Genomic DNA, 26,723 nt, shown 5'->3' with positions numbered 1-26,723 from the left:
AAAACCAGTCCCAAAGGCAGTGCAGGCTGTGAGTAATCACTGAGAAATTGGGCAAATTCTCGAGGTGTTTAGAGGTAGCAGAAACGTTGATGGGCAGCAGCAATGAATGGCAGCTGTCAGAGGAAGAGAAAATAATTATCTGCGTAGTTCAAGACATATTTTTGTGCAATTCTGTGTCAGCTTGTTTATTTTCCAGAAGAAAATATCGCTCCAGCAAAATCAACAGGGTCAACTGGAAAATGTTGATTTTACGGATTAACAAACACTCAATTTTTCATTAGGAAAAAAAAAGTCAATTAAGTGCTCTGAGATGACTTTAATCAAAGTTTGAATATTTCAGCTGGTAATTAACCTGATACAACTCAGTTTGAGTGAGCCCATTAACCTGTATTTTCCCTCATGTAGTATTTTTTTTTTCACTGAAGTTGTGTTGGAATCCTCAGCCTCGTCTAGGCTGGGATCCCTTGAGGGTTATATCTTTTTTTAGACAAATACAATGATTTTACTCTCAGTAGATGATGTGGGATCTCATCAGAATCACATGATTCCAGATATAATTGGAGAGATAAAGATGTGTTAGGGCCTAGTGGGAAAAAAGGGGACCTTGTCTGTCGTAGGCTGGGAGCCAGGGTGTTACTAAAAGGGAATGTTGTTTAAAAGAAATGTAATCATTTAAATTTCCATCATAAATGCACTTTTGAACTCGTAAAATTTTATGCAGAGTAAGTGGATACAGACAGCTTTTCTTTCTTCTTTCTTTTTTTTTTTTTGTGAGATGAAAAGCAGAGTTATAACAGAGTTCAGCCAGAATTACCAGATTTCCTTTAAGTCAATTTATTTAACTCGAATATTTTCAAACCGTGTCATTGCAAGACATACAAAGTAGGAGTTTTTTCCAGGGCTGTTTTTATTTTGTTGCTCTCATTCTTAATCAGGCATTTACCCCTGGCTCAGAGAGGAAAGAAATCAGGAATGCAGGACCAATAAGTAGGACCCAGAACATCAAATTCTGCTCTTTGCTATGACAACAGCCACATTAGAAACAGAGTATTGTCTTGGAGTTGAAGAGCTTTTTTGGTGTTTTTTCTGCCCTTTTCCTCATTTCCAGTCTAAACCACCAGGGTTCCTGGCCTGTGTGAGGTCCTGAGGACAGGAGCAAACAAATCCCACCTTTTAGGTGGAAGAAGGAGGAGAACGTGGGTCCCCCAAAGGCTTAAGGGCAGAGGGCACACAGGGCTTGGATGAACATCTGTGTGCTGGAGTTCAGACCCAATTTATGTGCACCTAGACCTGCCTTTCAGCTGCCCTCTGCTGCTCTCTAATTCCATGGGCCCAGGGAGGAATTCCACTCTGGAAGCCACAGCCAGGCATGTGTGATGTACCCACAAGATGTGCAGGGCAGGGGAGGCAGCCCAGCAAACCGTGGCACCTGACGGTTCTTTAGGACCTGTTTGCCTCGATTTTCTGTCAGGATTGAACTTGGGGGAGCTTGGGCTTTCACATTGTGCTCAGACTGGAGAGGTGCTGAGCTCTGAACCCTGCCTTGGGAAGGTGTGAGGATTTGCCTCCAGCAGAGTCCCAGCTGCCCCAGGTGTGTGACACTGACCCTTCAGTGGAGCAGGAACTGGAGCAGCCCCCCTCCTCCACTCTGTAGGGAAAGGGAGGTGTGGGGGGACTCACCCACCTGCCTGGGGTGAGAGAACCCATGGCTGACCCCTCCACCCTGTGCAGCTCCCACCAGCAGTGCTCCTCCTGTCCCTGCCTCAGCCCTGCTCTCACCAGCTCTCCCTGCCCCAGGCACAGCTCTGCCTCAAGGCCTGCCCTGCTCCAGCTTCTGCTCCTTCCTCAGACACTGATACAGCAGCCAGGAGGCTGTATCAGTTTTCATACCAGTTCTCATGGTGAGCCACAGGCTTGGAAAGGCTGGGAGCTCAGGACTTGCCAGCATCTTGTGAGCAACAAGGAGGAGAAGGAGTCTCATGCTGCAAGCAAGACATAGAGATCATCTCCTAATACTGCCACAAGTTTCCCTGTGTCCCTGGCAGTGATCAAATCCATACTTCCCTCTGTTTCCTGAGGCCACACAGCGTCCCAAAGCTGAGCTTTCCTCAGTAGAAACTGCCATGGAGCAGAAAGCATTCATCCTGCAGAGCTGAGGGATCCCCCAGCTGCAGAGCTGGGAGAAGTCCCAGAGCCTGTCTGGGAGGATGCAGAGCAGGATCCCAGGAAGCTGAGCCTGGGGACTTTAAGGCCCAGGGAATTCCTTTTCCTTCATCTGTTTCCTGCTGAGCCCTTCCCATCCAGGCTGGGCAAGCATTCAAACACACCAAACACACACAGCACCCACAGGAATATCACCCCCAGCACCAAAATCACTCCTCCCTCTGCCTGTCCAGGTGTGCAGATCCCGCTGAAACAGCTCCACCTCTTCCCACTGCAGCTGCATGGGGACATCACACTGGTGGTCCCTCAGATATTCTCATGGGCTCTACATCTATTACCCAGACAACCTCAAGACTCTTCCCCACCCACCAGTTCATCTTTCCAGATGTGTCTCCTCCCACTCTCTGGCTGCTGCAGTTTGAAGTTCCCCAGCAAGCTACAAATTCTCACACACATGCAGATATACAGAATTAGATCGATTAATTAGGATTAATTAACCACAGATAAATTTTGGACTCTTGCTAGCTCCCAGTGAGTCCTGCAGATCCCTGTGAGCCATGTCCCATGCTTGGGAAGGCCAGCAGAGGCACAGCTGGGTCTGTGCAGGGTCAGTGTGGTGAGGAGGGAGCAAGGATTTGCATAGGTGATGTTTCTGCCGCACCCTTGGGAAGCCGCAGAAGAAGCTGGTGCCAAGTGCTTTGCTCATGGCTGTTCAGGTGTTGGTCAGCCCTCCCTGCTCAGCCTCCAGCAGCTCCCTGTCCCTGCTGAGCTCCACAGAGCCTCACGTTCACTCTTCATGGCCACTGCTCCTGTGTGGAAGTGCAGAGAATTCCAGCCAGCTCCCACCTCTTCTTTCTGCTTGAGTGAAGTGCAGGAGAGGTCACTCCTTGGCTCTCTTCTCTGTCAGGATCACAGCCACAAAGAGGTGAAGGCAGGACTCTCAGGGGAAGAGTCCCACAGACTCTTCTTGTTGCTTCTCTGAACAGCCTTTTCTGTATTCTCTAAAGGCTCTCCAGGAGCCTGGTTAGGGGGAGAAGATGCATCTGGAAAAGGACAGCACAGCAGGATAAACTCTGCCAAGTCTAAAATTAAACTTAAGAGGGCTTAAGAGATCAGTTATACAAGATACCCAAAAATAACTTAGAATAAATCCTAAGAGGAACAGTGAAAGCACTGCTGACATCTTCAGTTCTCAGCGAGATGCATGTCTGCATGTGCAAGTGTGGCTGTGCTTTATAAATACCACCAGTGGTTACCACTCAAAATGGAAAAGGGTTTTCCAGTGCTCCAGCAGCAGGAGCAACAAAGGAGAGGGTCAGGAACTGCTTGTGCTGTTCCTACCATGACCTTCAGCAGCAAACCAGGCACAATCAGCCATTGAAAATGAGGTGACATCCAGGCTCTCCTCTGTCTCCAGTCATTCCTTTTGCTATGGATCCTAAAGGACTTTTTCTGGACACTCCAGCACTTTCTGTCCATGTTATTTAAACTGGAGGCCTCACCACAAGGAGAGATGGTGTTCTGGGCAAGCTGAATTTGAGGGAGGAAGAGGATGCACATTCCTCCCAACAGCCTGTGACCACCCTCTCCTCTGTCCTGCAGATAAGGCACCTACAGCCAAACACTTTGGTAACTCAGAGAAACTCTGTCCCTTGCCAGGTGTCTGAAGGACACCACCAGCCCTCAGGACAGCCTGAGCAGTTCTTCCTGTAGCAAAAGCCATTCCCCTTTGCCTGTCTTGGGATAACATTCTGCAGAGTCAGGTATCTGCTAAAGGTTTCCAGTAATATGGCTTTGGATTCACTGTAACACAAGTGATGGATGATCACTGAGAGACAGCTTGAAGTCAGGTTCAAATAAAACTGTGATAAAAGTAATAACTTACATCTGACAAAAAAATCCAAAACACCACAAAAACCAGACCCAAACCACAGATCCATACAGCTAGATTGAAAAATCCTGCTTAATCTGCTTATATCAAGTCCAAATCTAAAGGTCACTCTCCCTACATTCCCTTGATTTTATGTCAATAAAATTCCTGGAAAACCTCATGCCCTAAAACTCAGAGGCTCTGGAGGAGAGCGTTTTCTGCTTACACCTTAGTATCTTTTATAGTCCATTTATTTATCTGGATTTCTTAGTCAGGAGCCTAAAGTAAAGAACCTGGAGGAGATGTGCTTGTTCATGTCCCTACAAACAGAGAAAGGATGACTACATTGATGCCAGAGCAGCTACAGAAGTTCAGATTGGCTATAAGGAAACACTTCTCCAGAAGTGGATTGGCGTGGGAAGAAATTCCATCTTTGAGTCACTAAGGGATGAGTATCACCATCCTTGAAGCATTTCAGGGTGGGAAAAGTCACGGCCCTGCTCAGAAATCTGGGTGATTCCTGTGATCCATGAGTTATCTTTCCATGTGTCTGCCCCAGAACTCACGGTCCCGCTCACCTGACACTCCTGCTCAGCCACACTGCCCTGCCCAGCCCTTTGGAAACAGAGACAGTGCTTTGGCAAGCCAAGTGTCACTTCCTTTTCTTGGCTGTCCTCTGGATTCACAGAGTAGAAATCCTTCCCCTGGACATATCAAAATGTGCATTTCAATGTCAAGAGAACCTTTTATAGTTACTTATACACAGAAAACGGACTATGTACACATCACCTCTCGGTGGATTTAGCATAGATTTAAAACTGCAAAAAGTAGATAAAAAGTAGTAATAATAGCATTATAATAATAGATTCTTATGTCAGCACAGCTATCATTTGAATGATTATATTTATCTTAATCTTGCCAGCAAAGACACCAGAAAGATGAACACTTTATTTTGATTTTTATGGATACTGAATTATAAAAAGAAAAATATACACCAACTTCACCACCACTGTGGCATTTCACTGTTTATTCTTTTTTAATGGCTCACCTTTCCTAAATTAGTCTTTTGAACTTTATAATTAAAAATTAGCAAAGTTAATTAAAAAACCGAAATCAGTCTGGTCCTATAACTGCCTTTGCATCAATTAAAGGCTTAAAGGGCAAAATGAATTCGTTCCATGACCTCTGGCAGATGTGCCAGCACACCTTGGAGCACATGGTATTGAAAGGAACACATACACTTGCTGGGGGGATCTACTCAGGGCAGAGGAATTATTTTATCCTCTTTGGTTACCTGAAGAAGTAAAAAAAGAAAGGTCAAAGCATCCACCCTATGTTACATTTCCTTTTCAGAAACTTCTCAAAAATCCCTGCAAGACCAAAGGTGGGATCCTAAGCAGAGAGATTTTGATTTACAGAGGAGCACAGGGAGTGGCACAGGCTGTGATGCTCAGAGCAAGGCATCTGCCTGCTTTTTAAACATTTTAAAAAATATTAATACATTTTCTTAGTCACGTGTGTCACACCTGTCTGTGGAGAGCTCTGTGCCCGTGGCAGTGCCCCAGAACTGGGAGCTTTGGTCACCCTGGGTGGGGCACAGAAATTGTTGGTGATGAGAAGAAGGAGGGCAGAAGTGTGGGTGCCCCCTCCCAGGGTTCGTCCCTGTGTCACCCCAGACTGAGAGCAGCACTGCTTCTGCCCTTGGGAAAAGAGCAGCACTGGCCCAGCAGGCAGCAGCCAGCCAAGAAGGGTTTTCTTCTCTCCCTGTGAGCCATTCCCTGGATCCCAGTGCAAGGGAAGCTCAGCCCTTGGGCACAGGGGTTTGGGCAGGGTGGGGACACAGGGCAATGTCTGTCCCCAGTGTGAGACAGCCCCGAGGTGCTGGGGTGGGAGTGGGGGCAGGCACAGTGACACCAACCAGCTTCTGTCACCTAAAACAATCCTTTTCTTTTAAAGGTGAAAAATGCCGAAGTTTTATTGACCTTGCCCCGGCTTCTGAAAAAGGTAAGACAGCACAGCCAAGGCTTCTTCCCATTTTACAGATTGCATCAGGGTTGTGTCTTGTGGTACCTGAGAGGCAGGGGAAGCACACAGTGCCATCCACGTTACACAGCTGAAACAAGCAGCAAGGCTTTGTGACAGCTCTTTGCTCACTTTATGCACACCTGTCATTTATTTGATCTTAACTCAGATGGCTTTTCTCAAGAAAAATAAAGATTTTTACTGTAAGACAGACATTTCCCTTCTTCCTCTAGTGAGGAAGGAAATGCTGCGTGGTCTCCTCAGGCCATGAAGACATTTATGGTAAGAAAAATAGAGTCACAATACCAAATATCTCTTTGTGAGAAGGAATCATCCAGATGCTTCTTTGGTTGGTTTACCCTTGTGAAAAGTTATATATTCAAGTGCACAGAAGCAGGTTGCAACCATTTTTCTCACCCTGGTATTGGAGTTTAATTGATTAAATATTGAGATTTCTTTCATTTTCAGAAGCAATTGACCCCACATTTGAAAATATATAAGAGAAAAAAAAATGTGTAGAGCTCAATTAAAGTGAACTGAGCCCATCCTGGTCCCAGCTGATGAGATGCCTGATGTATTTTGTCTGATCACTTGAGATAGTCCCAAAACCTTTTGGGCACAAGGTGCCTTCCCCAGGCTTGGTGAAGCAGCAGTAAGTGGCGTATTTTAAGCAACAATTTTCCTTAATTTGCCTGAATTGCTGATCCACTGGAAAACGGGAAGAAAGGCAATTACTGCTAATAAAGCAGGGGGATATTGCAGGGAGAGAAACAGCCACAGAGCCTCTGTGAAATTCATTGTAAGCAAACCCAAATAAATTATGCACATAAGGGAAGAGGAAGCCTGGGATTAGTGTCGCTAATGGGCTCCGAGTTAAATCTCACACACACAAATGGGACCTTGGGGCACAGAGACACCAGCTCAACACTCAGCAGCCACCAGAAAACAAACTCTGTGCTAGAAAACATTACAAAAGGACTCAGTGATGCCTTTTTGGGCTATCTAAAAACAGAGGCCAGACAAAATTAAGGGAATAAAAAGCAGTTGTATTTATTGAAAGACCTTCAGGTACATTTTGGGCAAAGTCCCTGCAGAGGCTACACCCAAAAAATGTCATTTTCACACTTTTATAAGTCTGGTCCATTTGAATACTGAGGGTTAATCTTCCAATTCCAGCTTCAGGGAATGAAGTCATTTACCCCCAGTTTGCTGCCCCCAACTCCCTTTTGTTTCCATTTCTGGGCCCTGAGGCACTGAGGTGTCCTGGATTGCCAGGCCTGGAGAGGAATTGCTGTGCCTGAGCAAAATGGGAAAGCAGCAGCTCACACTGTGTGTGGAGTTTGGAGTTATCCACTAAAGAACTGCAGGATTATAAACATATGAGAAATATAAAAGCTCAAATCCTAAGGCATGGTCAGGAGCAGGGCAGAGAGCAGGCCTGCACACAGCTGAAAGCTGCACTTTTCTGTAATACAGTGGGGTGTTCTGGGGCTTTTTAGTGCAGCTCCCAGAACAGCAGTGAGGATAACCAAAGTTCTGAAAAGTTCTGCACAAGGATGTGAGTAGGGCTGGATCCTGGGGAGGGGAAGCTCCCTGCCTTTCCCATCCCCAGGGCTGTGGGCACAGCAGACACCAGAGCTCCAAAGGCACTGGGGTGGTTTTCTGCTTTATCCCCTTTCTGTGGAACCTCATCATGGTGCATAATGCTTGGTGGCATCACCCACACACTTTCCAAAACAGCATTTGGTGCTTTACTTTTAGGATTTCTTTTGGTTGTGTGAAATGCTGTCAGCATTTTTTTTTTTTTCCAGGAGAATTTTAGAGTTGCTGCATGATGTCAGTGCATATTTCTAGATGATTCTATTTTTCTTTTTTGTGGAAGGAAGGTTCTTTCTGTGTAGTGTTATAAAGAAAATTCTATCTATTTCAGAAGACTTTCCATGGAGTTGTAAGGCATATTGACAGAAAGAGAGGGGAATGCTTTGTCAGAGATGGAAAGTGCTGACCATCAGACTCATAAACATAACCAGGATAAATTCCACAACTGTACATCAAGTTGGACATGCAACATGGTTAATCTGGAATTTTCACCATCAGTCTTGTACTCTCCAGAGCTACTTTCACCACATGTGAAGAGAAAATAGATGCCTGATTTACTTTCATTGAAGAATTCAATGTCTTGACTAATCTGTTCTTTTCCAGTTAGAAGGAACTTCCCCTTCCTTTAATTTCTTCATCCCCTCTCTCAGCATTGACTTTAGTGGTCAGAGGTTTATCAACTACTCAGTTCCAGCCAGTCCAAGCCAACGAGAAAGGATGAAATACAGTGAATAACAAATTTTAGTTCAGTTCAAACATTGTGGTTTTCACAGGCAATAGTGTAACTGGGAAATTTGGGACTAAACACCTTCACAATGAGACTGCAGCTTATTCACTTTCTGTACATATTCTTAGCATCACTTACCACCCAAAAGTGGTTGTTTATCTGAAATTTCTCTGCAATACAAGCTCCATTACTGCAGCTGAGCACTCAGGTTTCCCAAAGTTTTCCTTTTAGTAGGTTTTCCATGATCCAAAGACCCCTGTCTGACCAGCTCCTAAACTAAATACAGGCTTTTGAAGCCCATGCCTTTTTCTGAGAGCATCATCTTTCACTTTTAAGATGTGTTAAGAACAAACTCAGTGTAGTTGCACAGCCCATCTTTGCTGGAGTCCACCACCAATTAACAGCAAGGTGGTGTTAAACTCCTGCAGATTATTTAAAACCCTCTGATACTGGGGGAAAAAAAAAAATCTATGGTAAAAACTCACAGTAAATAAAACCATCCATGAGAATGTCTAGTCACATCCTTACCACAAACCTTGCATTCATAAATGAAAATTCTTACAGTAAAAATCTAATAGTTTATGGCTGAGCTTCCTATCTTTATGCATGAGTGCTGATCTCCAGTGTAGCTGGAAGCTGTATCTCTGATCAGTTATTGTACCCTTTTCATATAGCTCACCAATGACATCTACTAAAAGGAGGCAGCAAAATTTGGGGCAAACAGACCCACAGTATGGTATAAATAAGCATTTCCAACCCACACTAGGAGAGCTTTTTCCTGCATTTAAGGCAGCTGCCAGCAATCTGTCAGAACCTCATAAGCCTAACATTGAATTTATTAGCTGTTGCTGGTTCTTAGTGCCAAAGCTGCTTAGCAAAATCAGCTTCATGATGGTAGATATTAACTAGAAAAAAAACATTTACATTTGCTATTGATAAAAATGATAGAGCAATAGCTGGTTACAGTGGCCAGGACTTTTAATGGGCTCTCACAGAGCAGATGTTGGGGCCCACAAAGAGCTCTAATTTTCACTACAGATGTGAGCAGTAAGACAGCAATTACTTCCAAAAGAGTTGGAAGGGAGCTCTCAAAGTAGGCTGGACCTGGTATTTCAATTCTCAATTGCTTCTGGGATATTCTCCCCAGAACTTGATGGAAGTTTTGTTGCTGCTGGAAGGAAAGGGTGACCTATTCAGCGGGGGACACTTCTGTCCCTGTTGTGGTGCTCCTCCAGAACACTGAGGCTGGCACATTCCTCACCACTCCCCCTCTCATGGCACCTTCTGCCATCCCTATCCCGTGGCCTCACATCTGTGCCCAAGAGAAATCCCAAGAGGCCACGGAGGATACTTCCAAAAAGAATAAACCAAGGCCAAAAATTGCATCTGGAAACCATGGCACCACAATGGTCCCACCAAATGATCAAATGATCAGATAAATGGCTTCAGTGACTCGGTAACACCACAGCTGGACACATGCACAGGTGTTCCTCCCCCTGCCTGGGGCTGTGTGGGGATTCCTGCTCTGAATGCCTCACTGCCAGCTGTCAGCCCCAGCCAGAGGGTGAGCCCAGCACAGCTCCTTGGGCAAGAGAAATCAGTGCTGGAAGCATTTTGCTGGAGAAGAGCAGGGCTTTGCAGGAAATGTGGTGCCCATGAGAGTTTCTGGGATGGAGGCTGTGACTCTGCAAGCACCTGGAGTGCCCACAGCATGGAAATGAGGGGCTGTGGCCTGAGGAGCCCTGAGGAGCAGCTGCTGCAGGAACAGGCTCAAATGTCAGTGTTGGCTCAAAACTTAGAGATGGCCACACAAACACAGGGCAGGATTCCTAGGGCAAGCTCCTCCCAGATGTGCTACAGCCTGGTCCAGGTCACTGCAATGCTCTGCAGTACCTGTTTTTGTGGAACAATTCCCACAGGGAATGGCAGGGCAGCAGGCCATCAGTAGCTGCACTGCTTCCTACTATTGATAAAGTCACATGCATAAAATAAACAAGGCTTTTCAGAGACCCCAGAGGCTGGGGCAAGGCAAAATCCTGCAGAAGCAAAATGCTCATGGCTAGAGAACATTGAACAGTCCAAAATCTTACAGGGGGGGGTTTGAAATGAGAGACTGTCCTGGCAGAGGTAGGAGATGCCTCCACACAGCCTGATGGTGCATCCTGGAGGGATGAAGCAATAACAATTCTGTATTGCCTCAAAGGTGGCTGGCAGAGCTAAAGCAGCACATGGCAAACAGCAAGTAAACAAATCAAGTCTCACCTAAACACAGCACAGGAAAAGGAGAAAGCTAAGCCAGTTCTGTACATGCTCCTAAACCAGCACACCAACAGCAGTTAATGAGAAGAGAAAAACTGGATGCCTGATTTTAATGGATCCTGACATAATAGGTGTACCAGAAATTTGATGGGAAAAAGATAATTAGAGGGACAATAACGTCTTGGTGCTGATTACACTGAAAGACAAAGCAGATGTCATGTACTCAAGCTGAATCAGAATAACAAGGTAATGTCATTAATGAGCAACACAATCTCTGTGGATGGATTCCATGTTCAGATAAAAATGCAGAATTATGTTAGTGATCACCTCTTGGGACACCTTCAGAGACAGCAGGGTTAAACTTGATAACAGAGAGGGTGTAAGGACAGAAAACAAAACAACAGGAGCTGACTCTAAAACACCATGCACAGACCAAGAAATGTTATGCATGATGTAGACAAAGAATTTGGATATGAGCATGGAGAAATCAGTGGGAAAGTTGTTACTCTTGACTTACCCCTGCACTAAAATGTTAGTAAGAGATCCCTTGCATGGCTGACTAACAGATTCAGCATCCTTCAGAAGCAATAAAAGTGTTTTTAGAAGTTGTGAAGAATGGAACCCAAGAAAAACAAGAGCTGATTAAAACACGCTAAAATGTTCAGCTAGAAGGACAACTGAAGCTTGAAAGGCTGAAAACCAGTGGATACACTGCAGGCCTCTGAGGCAAGCACAACCCCTTCTCAGTCGCTGAGTGACTGAGAGCAAGTGGCAGATAATGATCAGTGCTGATAAATGCGAGGTGGGGAACATGAAGAGTCATCCTACCTTTACATATATAGTGATGGGTTCTGAATTAGCTTTTCCCCTCAGGATAGAGTTCTTGGAGCGATGACAGACACTTCTATGAAAACATTAATTCACTGCTCTGCAGAGATTAAGATGAAAAAGAAATATTAGGATCAACGTAGGAAACAAAGAACAAAACAAAAAAGTCACCATGCCACCACAATTATTCATGATGTACCCACCTGCAGCTGCCTGTGAGCACCTCTCATCCCTCCCCTGCCAGCCCCAGCTCAAAGCACTGACAATAAAATTTAAAGACAGAGAGAAAAGTGACATTTATGGTCAAAAATAGTGAAATAATTGTTTGTATGAGAAGGACAATGCAGAGCAGATTTCAGGCTAGCAAAAAGACAAACGAGATTTGCAACTGCCAAGTTAAAAAACAAACCTCCTTTTTTAGATATTCCCAAGAAGAAAAACAGAGGATCAGTTTTCTAAGAGGCACTCTTAGAGACCTGCACCAGTAAAAATAAATGTAACTGGCTCTCCCCAAAGAACTGTACACTTTCCAAAACAGGCTCTATATTCTCCTTGAATACTTCCTATTGCCTTATTTTTCATATATCTGCAAAAGGGTAAATCCATACCCACACAGAAAAATACCTGTGCACTTGTCATAGGAGAGCTGTGATTAAGTGTGCAGGAAAAAAATGTGTTACTTGTATTTTATCTGTGTTTTCTTACACATCTGTTATGAATCACTGAAGTTAGTTTTAAAAGGCAATTAGGCATACAAAGATCAAACCATTCTTACCAGCAGAATTCAAGCTAAATTCCTAATTACTGAAGGAGGAAACAGTCTTGTTTTTCACCCTGGGGATGTCAAAGACGTGGGGAGCACTGGTCTGAACATCACTCATTTCTCAGCCCAGTGCTGAGTGTGGAACTACATCACAGGCCCTGCACTGCTGCTCTTCAAAGGGAAACGTTGAGCCCAAATATATTTAGTAAGGTGCATGGGATAGACCTCCTTTAGAGCATTTTTCATCATCTTTTCCACTCTCTTGCTCTGCTCATTATATTACTACTACACCAGGAAAAAGAGAATGTGGATACAAAGATATCCCACAGTCTGCTCAGTACCAGGCACAGGATTCAGTCTGCTCGATGCCAGAGCCATCAAAAGTCACAGAAAACACATCATCACATTGAAGAGAATCATTTTGTGAGTCACAGCTCCACCTCACCTTCCAGAATAAAGAAGCTAATGAAGAGCTAAAGCTAAACAAATTGAAAACACAGCTTTTCCTTTCTCCCTTCAGCAGCGTCAGGAGTTTCTCCTCTGCTTTCCCATGTTCTGCAAAGCCTCCTGCCAGGGTGCCAGCCCTTGCTGCCTGATTTGGTTGACCAGAAGAGGCAGCTTTAGGTAGCTGAGGTGACACTGAGGGTCAGGAAGTGTCCCTGATGGCTCTGTGGAGTGTCTCTGCAGCGTTTTCCCTCTGCAGCACGAGAGGGGATGATGCACGGGCAGATGGTCGGCTCTGCTGTGACGCATTAACCAGCAGCGCTCGGTCCTGCTGCCAGCCACAACAACATGCTCAGGGTTTATTCTCCTCACCATCCTTTATTGAGCACTCCAGTGTTTCTGGCTTGTAATTCCCAGTATTGGAGTAGCAGAGGAGAGCAGATGACTGAACCCATCCGATGGCACTGGAAGAGAGAGTGAGATTGAAGTGAAGCTGGCCTTCCCGCTCTTCCAAAACAACAAAATGTGCACAACATTTCTCAGTGTGTGCCCATTTGCCCTATTTTTTCCTCTCCTCTCTCTTGAAGAAGAGAGATTTAAGCAAGATCCAGGTGTCAGTTCCAAGTCTGAAAAAGCAGAGAAACGAGTCAAGAAACACGAGGACAGAAAAAACCAGATTAGGAGACACATGAGCAGAACTTCTTGTTGCTGCTACCATGAGCAGGGGTAACAGCTCCCCATGTCCCTGGCTGCCACGGTGTGAATGGACACCAGGGAGGAGAATAAAATGACTTTCCACAAAAGAAGAGACGAGCCCTGCAGGGCTTCCTCTGTGCGGGTTCACAGCAGCCAGAGCCAGGGCTGGCCCTCAGACATGGTTCTTCTCCTCCCACACAGGGTGACATCTGTCTAGTTGACTTCTCACAGCCTCTTGTGGTGTCTCTGTGTGTTGTGGCACCCCAGGGCTCTTGGGGACAATGACTGGGAGCTGCAGGGTGGGAGCAGCAGTGTCAGGGTTAGCACTGCCAGTGGGGAGCTGAGAAGGTTCCACACCCTCCAGAACAGCGTTGCTTGGGCACTGATGTCTCCTCAGCTGCTCAACAATGCAGCACTGGCTTGTCCTTCAAGTGCCACACTCTTGATTTCATCCCAGTCGAGCACGAGGATCTCAGTGGTTATTTAGGAGCACACATTGCTCAGCTCCACTGCTTTCAGCAGACAGGAGGCTTTTTGTCGTATGATGAACTGTGATGCAGAAAACCCCCCAAAGCTTCTTCTTGCCTGCATCAGACTTCCTCAGATGGCTCAGGGCTGAACTGGCAGGGGTGACTGGAGCTGGTGTCTCAGCAGACAGACCCTGGCTGTCAGGACAGACGTGTGACACTGAGTGATGAGGAGCTCCAAAGCTCTCCCAGAGCTCTCTGTGTGCCTGCAGCATTGTCCAGCCTGGCCACCTGCTCAGGGACAGCGTGGCAGAGCGTGGCAGCCCAGTGAGGCTGCTCTGGTCAGCCCCCTGACCCCACGAGGGCAGCTCTGCTCTGGGAAGGGCTGGGATCAGCAGTCACAGATCCACAGGGAGCACAGGCTGAGGCAGTGGGTGTTCCTAAGGAGGATGAATTCCCACTGGGGCATTCTGAATGTCAGCTTGCCCCAATTAGGAAGCTAATTTTCTGTCTGAAAGGGCCCTCAGAAATCAATAGAGGTTCCAGACCATTTCCTCTTGGGCAGTGCTGAGGAAGGCTGGGCTTTCAAAAGGCAGCGTTACACAGCATGGCAGGTACTACACTCATTTATGGGTTTCTTTATGCTGGATAATGTCCAAGCCACTCTCCAAAATGCATGACAGACACTTCCAGGCACACAATCCCTGCCTTTGCTGGGTATGACATGGTTAACATGACTGAGCAACATCCTTCAGGAACAGCAATATGATTTTCCCTGAAGAAATCCTTTAAGAGCAAACAGCTCATGTTTATGGATTCAAAATGCTTTGAACTTGCCTAGCAATCCCTCTGCTGGCCACCTCTTCAGTATTTCCCTGAGAACATGCACCAACACTGCATCTTTGACAGTCATTTCCATGGCCTGACCAGCCTGAAGGAGCCTCCAGAAGAAGATTTTATTATTTCATCTGGAGCTAGGACCTCTGGCATCAGATCCCGTTGGCATAGCGAGCTGGCACCAAAACCCAACTTTTCTGATGTGACAAGTATGCATCAAATTCCATGGCTGCATGTGACTGGAGGTGGTAGGAGGTATAGATGTGATCTAAACTCTCCAGAACTGGTTTGTTGGCCGCATTAATCTCAAAAACTCAACAGTAATTGAAATTATGGAACTTTGGCATTCCAGGAAGAGCAGCAAATGTTTCTTTATCATCCTGTGCATAATCCAGATGTTAGCTGAGTTTTGGTGTTTCAATCCAAATTGCTAACAAGCCTGAGAATGGTTTATTTAATGCAACACAAGAACCACCTTGGTGTTTTGTGGGGAAGGAGCACAGAAGAAGGTGTCAGGCTTGGCATGCCTCAGTTTAACCAGAGCTCTCTCATGGAAAATGTGCAGTGAACTGTTGCTGTTTTGTGTCAGGAAATGGCAGTGGATTTGAACAAGGAATGAACTTGGGGTCAAACTCAGCTCAAACCCCCTGGAAGTCATTAACAATGCCATTCTTTGGGTTCCTTCATCAGAAACTCACTGAATACCTCAAGTTCTTCTAAGCAGAATTCCCATGGCTTTTCCCAGAGTCCCTGTTCCACAGGAAGCTCAGCACTGGAGCTCCCTGCCTCGGGCTCCGTGGTGGGAGGTGACAGTGTGCCCACCCACAGTGGCCAGGGCTGACCTGAGATGGTTTCAGGCTCTGGGAAGAACTTTGAGACTCATTGCAGGCTGAGATAAAGGCTCTTTCTCTCACTGGCAGAAGGAATGTTCCATTTGCTTCACCCATTCAGAGCTGTCTGCAATATCCCTTTTCTAACATCTCGGTTCAGGTGGATGCACTCAAGTTGATCTTTGCAGAGACCCACTCAGATCTATGGATCTTCTTCCAAAAAGCTGCTGCTCTGCTGTCAGACAGCAAGGCAAGGGACTGGTCCTGCCAGATGCTTCATGGAGTACTCGAGTGCCTCAAAGCCCCGTGATCCTGTGGGTGACAGTTCTCCTCTCTGTCACAATGAAGAGAATGTCCACTTCACTGGAGAGGGCTGGAAAATTAATTTCCTTGTAACAATGCTGCTGCAGGGGCTAAGCCCTTGAGGAGGTGGCACTGGTGCTTCCCACCAGGAGCTCTCACACATTGATTAGGAAATAACAAAGCTCAGAGACACAAAGTTCTTTAATGTCCCAGCTACTGCACTGATCTTCTTCCTGCCACGAGGTCAGATGAGAGGAATGTGATACGATTCCTTCTGATGGAGGAGCCCTGTGATATAAGTTGATTTGTATGAAATCTTTTGGTGAGTCCCATCTTTTTAGTCTCAGATTCTGGGTGAGAAGCTGAGCTCAGGTCCTGGACTTTCAGGGATTTTGCTTCACAGGGAGCTTGTCCTGAAGGAAAAGCCTCACAATCAGTGGTGCAGTCTGTGATGTGGTGCAGGCATGTCTGTGGGGTGGGAGCAAAGATCCAAGGTGCCCCACAGGGCACAGAAGTAGCTCTGTCATTGTCAGCAGCACTGCTGAGGAGTGACAGACTGGCTGGTGGAGAAGCACCAGGGACAGAAATGGCAGGAAAAGGTGTGTTAGAACAGGAGGTGCTGATGGTACTGATGTCAGTGGTCATCCAGATCACAGTGCCCATCTCCCTGCAGCTTCTCAGACACCAGGATGACCAGGACAAGGAGCTGATGTGCCACAGACACGTGTCAGGACAGCCAGACAGGTCCCTGTCAGCTCCTGGCCAGCACAGAAGGGAACATGCAAACCCAGCAGGTTTTTCTCACCTAAAAAAAGCCCAGCAGGCGTGAGGAGGACTTGACAGCTGTCATCCTCTGCATTATTCCAGGGAATCCTGGAGAGATTGGCTGAACACATCGTGTCTCTCGGTGCCTGCACGCTGGGTGGGCTCCTGGCACACACCCACCCTCGTGAGGACGTGCAGGAGCACCACTGACAACACTTGGGGCTCAGTTTTGCTTTCAAGTCCAAGACTCTCCTTTCCTGGGAGAGCTGACATTGGAATGTCCTGGGCACATCCCAGCTGGGCTCCTCCCCAGCCCCTTCCCTGCACAGGCAGAAGGGGGTTTGTTGAACAAACAAAAAGACATAAACAGGATGAAGACCAAAAGATGAGAGGAGTCTGTTGATGGATGAGAGTACAGATCCTCATTTACAGGCCATCCAGGTAGAACTCTCTAAGTGAGCCAAGAACTGACTCTTCAGAAGGAAAGATTTTTCATAAAAGCTGAGTTAGGCCAGACAGATCCCTGGGGCAGAGGACACAGGCTGGAGGGGAGCAAGCAGACAGAAAAAATGACAGCAGAGAAGATTGGAAAAGAGAAAAATCCCCTGGAGATCTTCTTCCCTGTCACCTGGAATGACTGAGGTCCCCTCAAGAGAAGGAGCTCTCAACTTTGCAGGAAGGAGGCTGTAAGAGGTTGTGAGTGGAAGTGATGCCAAGTGACTGCCTCATGAATCTCATGTTGAGGGAGGAGCAGTGGGAGATCACTTCACCATCAGCACAGAACAGAAAGACTCTGTCTCCTGAATTAATAACCTGAAGCAACTGTTCTGCTTCAGGCAGCCACAGGAAAATGCAAAATTCAGACAGAGGTTGCATTTTCTGGGTGTTATTATTTCAGATGAAATTCAAAATCAAAGCAGGACAGGATATAGAACTATGCAAATACTGCACGTGGGACTTGCCTTTCCCCACACTGGATGCACTAAAAAAAGGCACAGAGCAGGTACTCAGTTACACCAATAAGACAAGAGAGTTCCTTGGTAGATATGAACAGGGCCCCAAAAAAGTAGTAATTGATTATGCCTCCCACAGCAAACTCACCCAGCCTTTGTGTCTCATCAGAAAAAACGATTTACAGGAGAGCAAAACTCACGTCTCATTGAGCTTTTCATCATTTCCTTGCAAGGGTATCCTGCTGGCAAAGCCACTCTTGTCCCAGCCTGTGGGAAGGGAAGCCAAAGCACTCCCTGTGGCACCAGCCACACACTCAGGTGTTCCTCCCTCCTGTTCCTTTCTCCTTCCTTAGGAGAACAAAGGACACCAGCAGGGCTCCCAGGCCCTCCAGGCTCAGCTCCCAGAGCCCCCTGTCCCTCTGAACGTGTCCCCTTGCAATGGACACAGGAACCCCAGTGCTCCCACAGGGACATGTGCACCTCCCCAGCTCCCTGCTCTTCCCACAGACTGGAACCTGCAGCACCAGCTTCAGGCACTGTCTCACAGTGGGCAACAGGCAGAGTGTGTCTAGATAGCCCTGAGTCCACCACCTGAACCATCCACCAAACCCCCAAAACCATCCACCAAACCCCCAAAACCATCCACCAAACCCCCAAAACCATCCACCAAACCCCCAAAACCATCCACCAAACCCACAGACCCCTCCTGCAGGGCTGCACTCCAGCTTCTTGCTCCCCTCTCTGTGGGTACATCCAGGATTTCCCTGGCCCAGGAGCAGAAGCCAGCATCTGTCCTTGTTAGATTTCATGTGGCTGGTGACACACCCAAATCTACCAAGATCTCCTTCTAAGGACTCTCCCCTCCCAAGGGACTCCAGGTCTCCTCCTGATTTGGGCCCACCACAAGAAAACTTCCTTAAGTCTCACTTCCTTAAGTGTGTCCAGATCATTGATAAAAACATCCAAGGGAATTGTCCCTAAACCTGAGCCCCACCAGCCTGGTGTTACCCCATGGGCTGCAGCTCCCTGAGCCCAGCTGTTCCCCCAGGGAAGCAGAGATGGAGCCACACCACAGTGGTGAGCTGCAGACACTGTCCAGCACTGCCCTGGTGTGCACAGAGCACCTGTGGGGGTCCACTCAGCCCAATAAACACCTGGGCAGGTGTGTTGTACATTAATATTTCAAGTGCAGACCAAATGAATTACAGCTCATCAGTTAGGGCTCTCTGCAGGTTTACGTCATCTAATTCTTCCAACCTCAAATCATTCCATCATTCTCTCATCACAAATGCTGCTGGTTTGAGAAAATGAGGCAAAATCCCTTCTAAACCCTGCTGTATCTCAGAACAACACCCTTGCTCTCTCTCACTTGCATTCCTTTTTGGAAGAGTGTGCCAGTTGCCTGATACCAAATTGACTAAGAGGAGTGAGATAAGCAGCTGTTTGCTGTTGATGGATGCAATATTGCACACACAGCCACTGTGAGCAATTAAAAGCTTTATTTATTGCTATCTCTGTAGTGTGGTTTAAGAACTCAAAAGGTCAGCTACAGTGGCAACAACGAATAGCACATATTAATTAGATGTAATTATAAAGATGAATTCCCAGACAAAATATGAGCTGGGATCAGCCTGGTCACCAAGAGGACACTCAAATATTTGATAGAAGTGAGACTGCATATCTGGTTTGATAACTGGACTGTAGGCTTTATCACACATGTGCTCTTGCAGTGAGGAGAGAAGGTATTAATATAAGTGAAGCCTGTAGCAGTCTCTATGGTTACAGCTAACATTTTCTAATATAAGCCATTGTCTTCAGATGCTTAACTTTCCATGTTTCAACTGCTTAGGCTGAAATTTTCCATCACTGCTCATTGTTTCCAGGTGAATTCTCTAGCAATCAGGTTAGCAAATGTACTGGAGAATTCGAGCAGATTCTCATGCTGAAACAGCAATTGGAAATTGGGCAGGGACTCAATCTTATCATCTGTTCCCATCCTCTCCAATTTACCCCATGGCTTGGTGACTTTCAAAGACTCAGCAGATCCTGCTGGAGGTTTTGTGCTGGAATTCCAAAGGTGACATCTCCTGCTGGTGCATCAGTCCCTGCTGGGCACTGCCCCGTGCTCCCAGAGCCCTGCCCTGAGCACTGTCCCCGGGTCCTGCAGAGCCCAGACACAGCCCTGGCTCTCAGGGGCTCAGGAAACTCGAGCCAGACCCAGCTTTGCATCTGCAGCTCCTCAGCTGAGCGTGTTACAAACATCTGTGCCCACCCTGCTGCAGTTGTGGCAGTTTCTGTGCACAGAGCCTGGGAGGTGGATCCAAACACCCCCAGAGAGAACAGCCATCCTCCAGATTCTAATAACTGCCCCCAGCACTAGGCTGTGGCAAGAATTTTAAAACATGGACTGAATCTATTTTCTTTGTGGAAAAGAGGTATCCAAGCCTGTCCAACTCCCACCAGCACACAGCCAGCCAGGTGTCCTGTGCCATCACCTCCCTGTGTGGTGGATTCTGCTCTCTAAACTGTGGCACAGGTGGGAAAATTAATTCTGTGAGCTGTGCCTTGGCTCAGAGGAGCCAAGAGGTTCTCACACGTACCCACAGAGGTTCTGGAGCCAAGCTGAGCAAGAACAGGCAGCAGCTTGTTCTTTTTGCAGTGTCTTTACCACCCTGCCACTCTTCACATCTTCATTCGCCGCTTTCAGAGCATTCGCTCTGGTTTTCAGAGTTTGGGCTGTGGTTTGATGAGTTTAAACTCTGTGAATCACAGAATCATTAAGGCTGGAAAAGACCACCAAGATCATCAAGGCCAGCCTTTTACCAAATGCTCCCATGCTCCCAAACCACATCAGGCAATGCCACCTTTACTTGTTTTCTGAGCACTTTATACTTTACACTTACTTTACACTTAATAACTTTTAATATTAAAATAAAACTTAATAATTTTTAATAACTTTTCCAGTAAAGAAATTTTTCCCAATATAGAGTGGATGTGATAAACATTTAAAAAAACAAAAACAAAAACAAAAAACCCAAATTACAATTAGCGAGCTTAAAAACCAACTTTTTTTACAAAAATTCCTAATCCACAGTTACTCCTAGAGATATTCCCAGTTTGCTAATGAGTTTCTGCCAACTTTAACCTCTGGAAAGCATTCCCCAAGTAACGAGTGGTTGCTGTCTTTGCCCCCAGGTGTGCTGTGGCTCTCAGTGGTGTCCGAGGTGTTGTACATCATGCTGTTGGTCGTCGGGTTCAGCCTCATGTGCCTCGAGCTCTTTCATTCAAGCAGTGTCATAGATGGGCTCAAGTTAAATGCCTTTGCTGCTGTCTTCACTGTGCTTTCAGGTATGAACCTCCCCTTCCCCTCTGACCACCACAAAGCAAAATTCTACAACTTTGAAAGAATAAAAGACCGGAGGCTCCAAGACTCTCTTATCCCCATTTAGCTATCGCAATTTTTCACTGTAATTTTTTGTTCCTTTGGCACAAAGACTGCATGATAAATTCTCCTCTTGCCAGGGAGAAGTGAATATCCTCCTTCCTGATTTCACAGCAGCAATGCAGTAATTATCCTTCCCCAGCCCTCACAGCCATTACCACAGCTCCAGCCTCAGCTCCATTTGCAGCATCATCACACTCATTTTCCAGAGGAAAATTAAAAACACATAACACTGAAAAGTCTTTTTTCTGTGCTAATCCTGAAAGTAGGTGAAGGCTGGAAAACCAAAGAAAGGAGCTCATCTTGTTAATTAACAAAATTGAGACTGAAAAGGGTTCTAATAATGGCACTGAGGAGCAGCCCCAGGAGCGGTCTGGGACATGTGCATCTCTCAGAACAACTCCTTGGGCTGTTTCTGTGCTCAGGCTGAACTTGGGGCTCCTCACCATATGAACTTGAGAAATTCACTTCTCTAAAATAGGTCAAACTATGTGGTAAAGTGCCCCTTCACTTCTGTGAGGATTTTCTGGCTAAAACCCCCACTTTCCAGGATTTCTACAAGCAGCCAGGGTGCCTGTGCCAGTGCTCCTCACACACCTCTGTGGAAGAAAGAATTTCTGCAATAGAAATGCATTTTATTCTGCTGCATTTCAGGCTGGAAGACATTACAGCAGGCAGTGGAAGGACTTTGTATCTTCAGGGATAGCTGCAAATGGTGAAATAACAACAAAGAAGAAAGGTCAGAAGTAGAACTGAGTGACAAAGAAATCTGATTAGAACTGCCAAAGCATATTTTTCAGCTTTGGATATAATTTGGAACTTAGGAAAATAAAAAAACAGTTCCATTTTCAAAATGAAACTATGTGGAATTCTTCAGCATTCAGTCAATTACTTCCATGTTGTTCCTCTCTCCCTTCACCACTAACTGCAGTTTTAAAGTTTTGTAAGAGGGATGAAGTTTTCTTTCCTACACAACTTTCTATTTTTATTTTGGCCTTCCCTCTTTCTAAGTACATTGCCAAGATAGTCCAAATATAAACTTCAAAATTTTACAGGGAAAAATGATAGAGGAATTGAAACAGGGATAAACCCCCAAAGCCCAGAACACTGCTAGCTGTTCTGTTCAATGACAGGGATATCAGAGGAAAGAAGAAAACTCTATTTATTTAAGCTTAGCATATTTATAATGACATAGCTTAATAGAAATTAGGTAATGAAAAGGACTTTCCATTGGAGCATAACACTCCTCATTAAATTCATGCTTGAGTTCCTTCATAAAAGTGCAATGAGATCTCCACATTCTCATAGCTCAACATGTAAAGGCCAGGAAAAATATCCCAACAGTGTGGTCTCTTATTGCTGTTCCTATGAGCCACTCAGAAATACCCCACAACATCACAATTTTGGTATCCCCCTTAACCTTACACAAACGAAAAAACTTGCATATGTCTATCACGTAACATTTATAATAAAACATTTTAATTGATGTGATATATTCCACAAATAGCATTTCCAGTAAAAAAATATTGGAAAATGCTTTAAAATACATTGTCTTTTCCAAATTTCCTTCACCTCCAGCTTTCCAAAGTTCCTTAATTTCTCCCATTGCTGACACCCCCAAGCAGCTCTGCTCCTGCAGGGCTCAGGATCTCAAGCCAGCCCTGAACAATGGGAGTTTCTGCCCTGCCAGGCACTCCAGCATCACCAGGATTTTCCATCTGCAAAGCCCTCCTGCCCTGGAGCCCGGGTGGGCACAGGCTTTGTGCCCTCCCTGCCCAGCCTCAAACAACCAGCTGGGGGAAAAGATGATGCTGGGCACGGAGCTTTTGTTAATTTGTGTTACAGGCAGCTCATTGCAGCTCATTAAAGTCTACAGCAAAAAGGACCAGAGGGTTTCCCCGTGGAGAAAACTTGGCGAGGCACAGCTAAAATAGACCAAACCAAAAGTGAATGAAGCAGCACAACAAAAGATTTGCATTATTCTGCTTTTGTTTGGATGAGGCATAACAGCACCAGCAGCCCTGCCAGCTGCAGGTCCAGCCTCATCCTGCCCCAGCAGATAAAACAAAACACGTTTCCAGTGTTTTCTGGTGACCCCCTCCTCACCTTGGACCTGTGAGTGTCACCTCAGCCTCCCACACAGGCACAGGATGGAGGTGGCTGAAAGCCTGTGTGAGGTTTGTGTGACAGAACCGAGCAGCTCAGCCCTGCTGAGGCTGTGTCAAACCTCCTGCTGCCTCTGAGTGGCTATGACAGGTCTCAGGGCAGGCTGTAATATTTTATTAGGGTTGAAAAATTACTGACAGGACATATAGAAACAGCAAACTCCAAACTTAAGATCAAGGCATAACTGTCAGCTGAAGAAAAATCCACTGATTTTAAAAGTTCACCAAGCTCCCGGTGCATTCCAGAAATTAAATACAACCAGAAAGAAGCAAGGTGTGCAGCACTTTGCTGTGCTCCCATTAGGCCACCCACCCTGCCCAAATCTCATTTCTCCTGGAGTGAATTGCTCTTTCCACCTCCTATCTTTGCAGCATGTCACTCCAACACGAGGCAGATGAGAAAATCACCCCAGCTCCCTGTAACACAATGTCTTCCCTCAGCCTCTGCAGTTGTTTGTATCCAATCTGACATTTGTCTTGCTGAAGGTCCTGCTCAACATGCCCACAACACAAATATTCCCCAGCTTCCCTCCCCCAGAAGTGCCCTGAATCATCCACATGGCTGGGACTAATGGAGTGGTTTCAGTTCTGAGAGTAGGAAGGAAAGAAAAGCCAAAAATTGGGTGTAATTGGGGGAGGGAAATCAGGATCTTCCAGGTACAGGAAGGGCAACTATGGAACAAGTCAGATGGTCAGAGAGAGCAGTGAATGAGCAGTCAAAGTGTAGCACACAGACCTCACCATGGCAGAATATTGATATTTCTAAGCACCTTGAACTTGCCACTGCAGCACAAGAGGCCTTTGCACTTCTGTAGGTCCAAGAACTATTTGGGATATATTGATCCAGCCCCATCTCCTTAGCCTGAACCCTTTCCAGGGCTCACTGGGATCACCATTCTGCAGTGCCCAGGTGCCATGGCAGGAACATCCCAAATTACTGCAGCTAGAAAATTCTCCAAGCCTCGGAGCTGCTCCTGACCACCACTGCTTCAAAAGTGGGCTTTGGTTTTCCTCAAAGGGGTGTTTAAATATAAAGTTCAGGTGGGTTTTTTTGTGTTTAAAATGCAGGACCACAGTGGCCAGCTAAAGGCAGAGGCACCCAGGCCACCCTGTGATTTCCTGCAGCCTTGTTCTTTAACGTGTCACTGAAAGTCTAACACATTGTCTGATCCTCACCCAGCTGCACTCCTCCCAGAGAGCTCTAACAGTGTCAGGAGAGCATCACCAGCCCTGCACCACCAAAAGTGCCCCAGTGGTGTCCTGTCACCACACACCAGGAGAACCAAGCTCACTTCACCTCCTGGTGCAACTTCCAAGTGCTCTACAAGTGTTCAAATTCATAAATCTGAGCAACTGCTGGGACAAAATACAGTTGTGAGCACATTGAGGCTGCACTGCCTGCAGAAGCCTCTCCCCATCCTCTCACCTGTCTGTGATGGGCTGTGAGATAGCTGGGGGTGGCACAGCCCTGCTTTGCAGCAGCAGGCTTGGTGGGGATGCTCATTGTGCAACATTTTCTTCAACGATTTTCTTTCTTCAACTCCTCTTTCAATTGAGAATTCAGAATGATGTAAAATAATGAGCTCTCAGTCACATCTTTCCTCTGCCCATGCAGCTCCCTCCTCCACAGCAGAACAGGAGGCATAAAAGTACAACAAAGACTTTTTTGGAGCTCTCAAAGCACTTCCAGCAGTAGCTCCCTCAAGAATAATAAAATACATTTGGCACAAAAATTCCTGTTCTAATCCCTGCTTCCCAGGTCTCTTGGGGATGGTGGCACACATGATGTACACTCAAGTTTTCCAAGTGACAGTCAGCCTTGGGCCAGAGGACTGGCGACCACATTCCTGGGACTATGGATGGTCCTTCTGGTAAGTGTCACCCCCAGTTCATCTCTTTTCTCTTTGGAGCTGTTCCATCAGCCTGTTGGGACGTTGTACATGTCACCTCCCTTTGTCAGGAACACCCCTGTGGATCTGCAGCTGCCAGACCTGGCCCCCAGGGCCGTGCAGATTTTGAGGTGTGGGGGACAGTTGTGGTGGCTGTGCAGCAGCAGCTGTGCTATCAGCAGGTACAGAGCACTTGTAAATAAACAGCACCCACAATTACCAACACAGATTGAGCACTCTCATTAAAGTTCAATTTAGGAACATAATTGCCATGGCATTTCTGAGACTTTTTTTTCTTCTTTTTTTTTTTTTTTATTCCCCTTGTTTTTAATTAATGTCTCAGCTGAACCTTACGGTGCAGCTTTGAACACAACTGCAGAGGAAGGTGAAGTGCTCCTGGCACGATGAGACTTCCCTGAGGATCGTGGGGAGAAGGGTTGGGAAAATGGACGTGGCTTTTTTTTTTTGCCTTTACAGTTTATCTTCTAAAATCACATCAAACTAATTTGGCCAAGACACAGCAACTGTGTTACATTGCTTGCAAGTTTATAAGAAGCTTACCAAGAGCAGGAGGCTGTGGAGAATAAAAATACCTGCAAACAACATCCCCAGTCCTCCAGAGACCTCAGTCTCCTTGGATGGATAGGGAAAATACTTTCTTCTTGTCATTTCTAAATATAGCACATTATTTTCTATCCATCCCAAAGCAAAGAGAACAATCTTTGCTAACACCAATAAATAAATACTTCTTATGCACAGCACTGCAGGGAATTATTAGTCTTTCCTTCTCACCTCTTTCTACTGTTTCATAGGAGGAGTTACTACTATTTTAGCAACATGTTACAAAATACAAATCACATTATATTTAAAATACAGCTTATTTGGTGTCTCAATAATGAATATTTATTGCATGTGATGATGGACTTATAAATACATTGCATTCACATATTTATAATATTTATATTAATATTTATAACAACTCTGTCACAGTAATTGTATAATTTTCAATAGATTTAAATAATAAGGCATATTTGTCTTCAGTAATCTATTTTGTAATTTACTGCAATACTCAAACTTCGAAATGTTGTTAAATGTCTTGCATGATAAACACTCATTAGATTATTCTCCTTCTTCTTGTCCAAGGCCATGGCTCAGGGTGGGCACCAGGGTCCCTCAGGGCATCCGGAGCTCTCCCTGGGCCCACTCATCCCACCCACACTCCCTGCTGGGAGCTGTGTCCATAGAGATGGAGCTGTATCCCATGGGAGATGGAGCTGTATCCCATGGGAGATGGAGCTGTGTCCATAGAGATGGAGCTGTGTCCCATGGGAGATGGAGCTGTGTCCCATGGGAGATGGAGCTGTGTCCATAGAGATGGAGCTGTATCCCATGGGAGATGGAGCTGTGTCCCATGGGAGATGGAGCTGTATCCCATGGGAGATGGAGCTGTATCCCATGGGAGATGGGGCTGGTATCCCAAGGGAGATGGAGCTGTGTCCCATGGGAGATGGGGCTGGTATCCCAAGGGAGATGGAGCTGTATCCCATGGGAGATGGAGCTGTGTCCCATGGGAGATGGAGCTGATATCCCATGGGAGATGGGACTGGTATCCCATGGGAGATGGGGCTGTATCCCATGGGAGATGGGACTGGTATCCCATGGGAGATTGGGTTGGGAACTGATGTCTCATAGTGATGGGGA

The 26,723-nt window shown here is 46.1% G+C and overlaps 1 protein-coding gene across 2 annotated transcripts in view; it reads left to right on the top strand.

The window, feature by feature from the left end:
- Positions 1–26,723, top strand: part of GSG1L (GSG1 like) — a 54,149-nt gene that overhangs the window by 10,554 nt on the left and 16,872 nt on the right. For both annotated transcript variants that reach the window (XM_033517989.1, XM_033517990.1), the window contains exons 2-4: positions 5,990–6,037; positions 20,722–20,874; positions 24,893–25,004. In XM_033517989.1, coding sequence (XP_033373880.1) covers positions 5,990–6,037; positions 20,722–20,874; positions 24,893–25,004 — 313 coding nt within the window. The remainder of the gene's footprint in view (positions 1–5,989; positions 6,038–20,721; positions 20,875–24,892; positions 25,005–26,723) is intronic.

The sequence above is a fragment of the Parus major genome, chromosome 14 (genome assembly GCF_001522545.3).
Source record: "Parus major isolate Abel chromosome 14, Parus_major1.1, whole genome shotgun sequence".
Taxonomy (NCBI): domain Eukaryota; kingdom Metazoa; phylum Chordata; class Aves; order Passeriformes; family Paridae; genus Parus; species Parus major.
The sequence above is the reverse complement of the archived record's forward strand: the minus strand, read 5'-3'. Positions and strand labels throughout refer to the sequence as shown.